The sequence below is a fragment of the Parasteatoda tepidariorum genome, chromosome 5 (genome assembly GCF_982258835.1).
Source record: "Parasteatoda tepidariorum strain Cologne lab strain chromosome 5, Ptep-v5.0, whole genome shotgun sequence".
Taxonomy (NCBI): Eukaryota; Metazoa; Arthropoda; class Arachnida; order Araneae; family Theridiidae; genus Parasteatoda; species Parasteatoda tepidariorum.
The window spans coordinates 41,814,279-41,821,625 of record NC_141759.1 but is presented as its reverse complement, the minus strand read 5'-3'; the positions used below and the strand labels follow the sequence as shown (position 1 = coordinate 41,821,625).

Below are 7,347 nucleotides of genomic sequence, written 5' to 3'. Positions count from 1 at the left end.
GTATTTAATTTCTTAAGCACATAAAATTGCAAATATTAGATAACTTCCTCGCATTTTTCAAACTGAATATTTGTTGTCGAATAAAGCATAAAAAATTGTTGTTTTAGGATAATGTTTTACAATTACAAACTGGTTCATGCAAACATGAATAAATAATTACTAATAATTTATGGTGTTTCAGCTCATATTTTATTAAAAATAATTTTAAACTTAAGTGTAAATTAAATTCTCCAGTTAAATTCATTTCATTTATTAATCTAAGATTATTTGTTTTACGATACTAGAAGTCGTTCTTTACATATTTACATCAATATACATCATTGCGATACATTGATTTATTTACATCTAGAAACTGTTAAAAGGTAGAATAGCTCTTTTTGAGGTAGCCAATCAACTATGAGTTAGAATCTTTTTGGGAAAGGCTAAACTAGATCTTAGCCTGAGGCGGGGTGTGATTTTCAGCGCCATCTAGTTTTCAAGTTTGAGGCTAGAATCCACTTTAGGACCGCCTTAAATAAAAAGGAAAAATATTAAGAAAAGGGAAAATATCGTAGTACATTCCTATACAACTGAAAAGAGGAGGAGAGGGAAGGGAGAAGGGCTAAAAGCATGAAACCGGTCTCTCCCCAGATGGCGTATTCGAGTGTTGCGATCGCGAATTATAATTTTGCAATGCAAAATACAAAATTTGAGCGAAATCGGTTGAATGGTTCTTGAGAAATTGAATTTCAAAGAAGATATTTAAAATTTGATTCTCAGAAACGATTCCACAGATTTTGTATTTTGCCTTGTAAAATTATATTCTTTAAAATGATACAAAAATTTGTAATCCTTACAATTCAAAATTTTTTCGACCAATATTAAATAAAATAATAAATATTTGCTAAAGATTACTTTTAGCATGGAATTATCTTTGGATAAATGAATTTCATTTCCCAGAAAATTCCTACACTAACATAAAAAATTTTACGAGTTAAAAACTAGTAATATTTTAATATATCCATTTTTAACTGGTCCTAATTGCAACAGTAAGCTCATAGAATGTCAAGCACTTCTCTGAATACTTAGTAGAAACATAAAAGTTGGGTTAAAAACAAAAGAAACAGCCGTTATCCTATGTAATTATTAATACTTCGGATGACTAGTGATTTAAATTTAAAAAAATTACGTGATATAATTGATGTAAATCAGATGAACTTACATTATTCGTGAACGCAACGACCTATAGGGGACGTTGTTTTTTGAGGTGAATGACTGCTAGTAGAACAACACGATCATCAGTTGCACTGGAGATTTCTTCAGTATTGCATGGTAACGTTCCTGCCTTATTTTGGCTTATTAAATTTGAAAAAGAAAAATGTTTGATATTCTTTCTTATGCAAGCGAGTACAAAATGAATCGCTTTTTTTAGAGCAAAGAAAAAAGTTTATTGATACAATTTTTATCAAAAAATTTAAAGTTTCAATTAAAAAAATCATTATTTGTAAACCAAAAAACGTAAAATAAAAAATTCTTAAGATATGAAAAAGAAGAAAAAAAAATTCTAAAAATTCTCCATGATGAAATAAAAAATTTTCACGAGGATTTTTTTTTTTGTCTCTAAATTCTTAATCAGACGTAGAAAATCATTTTTTTAGACTTTCCTGAAATTAGAAAAAAAACAACAATTATTTACAATTAAATTTCTTATTATAAAAATCATAACATTTACCTCCTTCATAAATCCGAAGAACTCCAAAATAAAATGTTCTTCGTTTGAAAATTTTATTCTTAAATAATACATACATAGATTATCACTTCATTACTTTATTATTCACTATTTGGCCAGTTGGCAAGTGCCTATTATAAATGTCGCCAAACTGTTTAAAGAAAGGTAACCTTTTTGATATTGCCAACAGATAAAGTAGCATTTCACTTTCTCTCCGCTGGCTCTTATTTTCTATAAAATTTAAAAATGAAGCAAAAATAATTGGATTAAGTGAGCTATATGCTGAATTCTGTAAGCATCATAATCTTTTTACAGTGATAAACAATCACAACACATTTAATGAAAATTTCATTAACGGATTTATTTACGTTTAATTTTCTTATTTTCGAAATTTTTAATTGCGTATTGTATACTATATTACACTTAAAAGCATGGATGAAGAAGATTCAAATATCTCTATAAAAATGGAGAGTGATTTGAACTGCTTCGACTTCATCCGTGTAAAAAACGTTTATTCAGTAAGTTATCCAACAAGCTCCAAAAGTTCTTATGAAAATTCATCTGCTGATAGTGAATCAGGCAATAGCAATGACCACATTGTACACCAACAAATTGATCACGCAACTGTTTTGGATGAAATGAACTCTAATGATGACGATTTAAACATGGAGCATATCTTGACACCAATTCAAAGCATTTCTAGAAATAATACTAAATCTTATGACCTTGCTGATAAAAGCATGTCACGTTTCACAAATTTTGTAGAAAGTTCTGGACATATCGTTAAAATACGAAATGCTGAAACTACAGATAGTGGAAAAGAATGTTATGTTTGTGATGTATGTAGAAAGCAATTTACTTCTAAGAGTAGTTTAAGTGTTCATTATGGATGCCATCCTCAAACTAGTATTCATAAATGTTCAATATGTGATGAAACTTTCGTCCAAGCAGCAGATTTTGCAGATCATTATGCTCAACATTGCATACAAGAAGAATATGATTGCATCACATGCGATGAAACATTTACTGAAAAATCAGAATTTGATGCACATACACAAATTCATATAAGTGAAACAAAAGAGTTGGAATGTAATATGTGTCATTCAGTGTTTAAAACAAAATGTGAATTAGCTGAACATAATAAACAGCATACTGTGAAACCTTATCAGTGTGCAATTTGTGATAAAACATTTAGGCTAAAAAGCAGCTTAAATCGACATGTTTTAGTGCACGGAGATAAGAAACCTTTTCAGTGTGAGATTTGTCATAAAGGATTCACACAAAAAATTACACTCAATAAACATTATCTAAGTCATGAAAAAATTAAACCGTATAATTGTGAAATATGCCCAAGATCATTCACCTCTAAGCCTAGTTTAGAATTACATTATGTGAATCATACAGGAGAGAAGCCATTTATATGCCTTATTTGTGATCGGGGTTTCACGAGCAAAAGAAATTTGAAACGGCATGGTTTGGAGCATATGCCAGGCCAACAAAGTGCTTGTGACATATGCGGTAAAGTTTTCAACACAAAGACCAAGCTCAACCTTCACACATTAGTGCATACAAATGACCGTCCTTTTAAATGCAAAATTTGTAATCGGGGATTTACATACAGCAGCCACTTAAAGCGACATCTTATGTGGCACAATAATGAGCGTCCTTTTGTGTGTGAGATTTGTGGTGATGATTTTCCTTCTAGGTTTCGTCTCAAAGGTCATCTAGAAAAGCATAAAGCGAGGTTAAATCGTGAGCCTCTTGATAGAGAGAATTTCATTGATGTAGCAAATGTTGTTGACATTGTGGACAATTACGTGGTTGTTGAAGCGCCTGAAGGGGATAATATAGAATTAATATTAGATGGCGATGTGGAAGTGATATATACCGATAATGTGGAATAATAAAATGATAAATGTGTAGCAAATATGATTGTAATTAATTTAAAAGTTATTTTTTGTAAATATTTAATCATAACTTTGTTTTGAACCTGTTAAAAAAGATATGTAATTGTTTTTCATGTTGAAAGATTTTATTTTAATCAGAAATAAATAGATAAAACAAAAAAATTTTTTGTCTTATTAATAAATTGTCCTATTAATTTAAGGATGTTAAAAATTTTATTCTTTTACCCTTCCTTCTCGCTCCTGTGAAAATGACGGAGTAAGGTTTCGCCCTCTATCTCTCGCTTCCGCGATATTTCCGGGCTGAAGTATTAGTAGTAACACGCCAATACGAATAAAACTAATTCCTTTCTTTTGCTGGGAAACATTTTATTTCTCATTTTAGACACCAGATGGCAGTACAAGGATATCTTTAAGGTAATTGTAGATAGTTAGTTTATTTTAAACTAGATGTCAGCACTAATCAAATATGTGTATAACAAAAATAGGCACTTTTATGTTTTCTTGAAAATTAACTGATCGTTAAGGGGTTAAGAAATAAATTATTAGGTAAAAATCAGATAACTTTTTAGAAATCATGTATGATTTTTAAAAAGTTATCTGATTTTTACCTAATAATTTATTTATTACATTTTAGAAGATGATTTTAAAGCAACAATACAGTTTTTTGTAAATAGGTTTATTTAACAGATAGTCTTAGATAAGACGTAGAATTCATATATTTTACTGATATCTGTTTAGAGAGTCATATCTGCATCTGTTACAGCTGCATTTCTCCTATAACTCCAGTAGAGCTTATAACAGAATACAAGAGTTTCATTATTAATGGGTTTCACTATAAGTATGCAATTTATGTGGTGATCAATTGGCGATCAAAATGGGCTGCAGGTGGCGCTGAGCAGAACTCTTTTCCTATGGCAACACTTCACATGCTTTCTTCATTAGCGTGTGGAAAGTCATAGAGGAAGGAAGTACGTTAGTTTCTCTCTTGATTTTCATATAGATTAAAATCTTTCAACTTGAAACACTATATGAAACTGAAAACTGCATTAAACTTAGTTCTAAAGAAAAGTATCATGGAAATTTTAAAAAATATTTTGATTAAATAAAAAGGAAAAATATTAAGAAAAGGGAAAATATCGTAGTACATTCCTATACAACTGAAAAGAGGAGGAGAGGGAAGGGAGAAGGGCTAAAGGCATGAAACCGGTCTCTCCCCAGATGGCGTATTCGAGTGTTGCGATCGCGAATGGCCAGTAAAAAAAAATTGGTGATTACTGTCTGTGTAAAAGTAGAAAAATGTAATAATTTTGTTCTAAGAGAGAGAGAGAGTTAAAAATAAGTTTTATGAGTTTATAAAGAGATTTTTATTGTATAGAATATGATATCACTACTGTAGGTCTGATTTCAAAATGAAGAACATTTGTAACCAAGCAAATAACTATAACCTTTAAGAAACAAATATTATACACAGTAGTTATTACAAATAGGAATACAGTATTTTTTCTTTCAAAATTGCCTTAACATGGTAAATAATATTTTTAAAGGAAATAATTACCCATAAAAATACTTTTAGAACAAAAAAATTATACATAAAGCAAGATTTTAGAATTTTTTTTTTAACTTTCAGTTTTAGAATAAATGGTTAGTATGCTTAATTTTTGCATTCTATTCTATTAGACCTTGTTTTTTTTTGCATTTGATTTGTCATATAGCTTTTAGTCTTTTGTTTTAATTATTTGCATCTTTTTTTTGTATTATTATTATTTAGCTACCTTCCTTAGAAATTGAATTAGTAAATCTTATCATCAAAATAAGTAGAATGTATCTAAGGTCAAATGGATGTTCCTTTTTTTACTACTACTTTCTGCAAAGAAAACAAAACAATACATTATCCTCTTGGAGAAGTTTTTTTTTCAATTTATAGTTAATTAAACTTTACCGTGTCAGATTTAATTAAATTTGGAAATGTTTTTATAACTGTTGCAATGTTTATAAATAAATTGTTTGTCAAAGGTAAGTGGGAGCCGAGGGGCAATTCCATGGTTACTTTTGTTACTTGCATTTACTTAACTATGGTTACTTTTGTTACATAGATGTTTTTTAATTTTATTTTAGTACATAAATAAACAGAAAATAAATGAACTAAAATGCAGTTTCCATTAAAAGGAAAACTAAAATGTGCAAAAATAAATGTTGCGAATGGTTATCTGAGAAATGTATGTATTTCTTTATTATTGAATTTGGTTATTTTTATACGGTGTGAAATGCTTATGCAAAATTTCATAAATAAATATCCTTTTCATAATTCATTCAAAATATTTTTACCAGAAAAGACATTGTTTTGAATCTCTTTTCTTCACAAACATTTTAATTAAATAATTAACGGATAATAAATTTAATTACATGTTTCGGATATCATAACTAGTTAAAAAAAGGTGCTAAGTCTAGTAATCCATGTGACTTTTCCACCAAATGCTAGGGTTCTGCAGAACGCCATTTGGGTATTGCTGTTCTAAACCATGTAATAAAATCTTCTTATTTTAAAGGAAGGTCAAATTATTAAATAATAGCTATAAAAAAGTTTTAAATACAAACATATTATTTATTATGAAAAAAATTCCTGGTTGTTACATTTCTTTTAGAAAATTTGATAAGAAATTTGCAAAGGACATTATGAGAGTAAATAAGTTTATATTAGTATATTTATTTAGTTTCTTTAAAGCAAAAATGTTTTTTAGAATTAATAACAGATTGAAAACTGAATTTTTTTTTGCAATTTCATCTTTTTGTAAAATAAACTCATGTTTGTGAAAATTGCAACACCATGAAGGACTTACGCGAGTGAGCTGAAGTTTTCAGGAAATGCAAAGTAGAGCATGATATGCAAATGATTAGAGTTTCAGACCCGTAACGCATGCGTATGCTGAGCATCGCCCTCTGAACGGCGGATGGATCCGAATAAATAGACGGCTGTAGCGAAGCGTGTATGGTTATCGGTGGTTATCTGCTAGTTGTAAACGTTAGCTCAGACGTTACTTATGCCTCTTCGTCGAAAGAAAGCGAGATTTCAACAACTTACCGAGTTTGAAAGGGGGAGAATCATCAGCCTTCGTGAAGCTGGATTGTCTCATCGTGCAGTAGCCGCTCGTGTGCAGCGTAACAGCAGCACAGTGATGTGTGTTTGGAAGCAGTGGACGGACGAGTGTCAGACAACTCAAAAACCCGGGAGTGGACCCCGAAATGTCACGTCAACTCGCGATGATAGACACCTGGTCCGTATGGCGCTGACAGATCGTACGGCTCCCTCCAGACAACTGGCAGTACAGTGGTCCATAGCTACAGGTGTTTCATTGTGTGCTTCATCAATTCGTAGACGTCAACTGCAGCGTGAACTTCGCGCAAGGACTCCTTTATACAGGATCACCCTCACGCTAAACCATAGCCGCTTGCGGCTACAATGGGCCAATCAGCATGAGGACTGGCGTGCTGATTGGCAGCATATCGTGTTTTCTGACGAATCCCGCTTTAATTTGTGGTACCATAATGGCCGCATTCGTGTCAGACGCTATGCCTGCGAACGCCATCTTTCGGAGTGCATTATCGAAAGCCACAGTGGACAAACACCCTGAGTTATGGTCTGGGGTGCCATAGCATATCATGGACGATCTCAATTGCTACGAATTGTGGGTAATCTGAACAACAACCGGTAGATCAGTGAAGTTTTACAGCCCC

At 31.3% G+C, this 7,347-nt stretch overlaps 1 protein-coding gene across 1 annotated transcript; it reads left to right on the top strand.

Moving 5' to 3' along the window:
- Positions 1–1,964: 1,964 nt before the first annotated feature.
- On the top strand, positions 1,965–4,731 carry LOC107443506 (uncharacterized). The gene has a single exon (XM_016057402.5). It carries the CDS (start codon positions 2,140–2,142, stop codon positions 3,610–3,612), a length of 1,473 nt encoding a protein of 490 aa, XP_015912888.2. The 5' UTR covers positions 1,965–2,139; the 3' UTR covers positions 3,613–4,731.
- Positions 4,732–7,347: the final 2,616 nt, after the last annotated feature.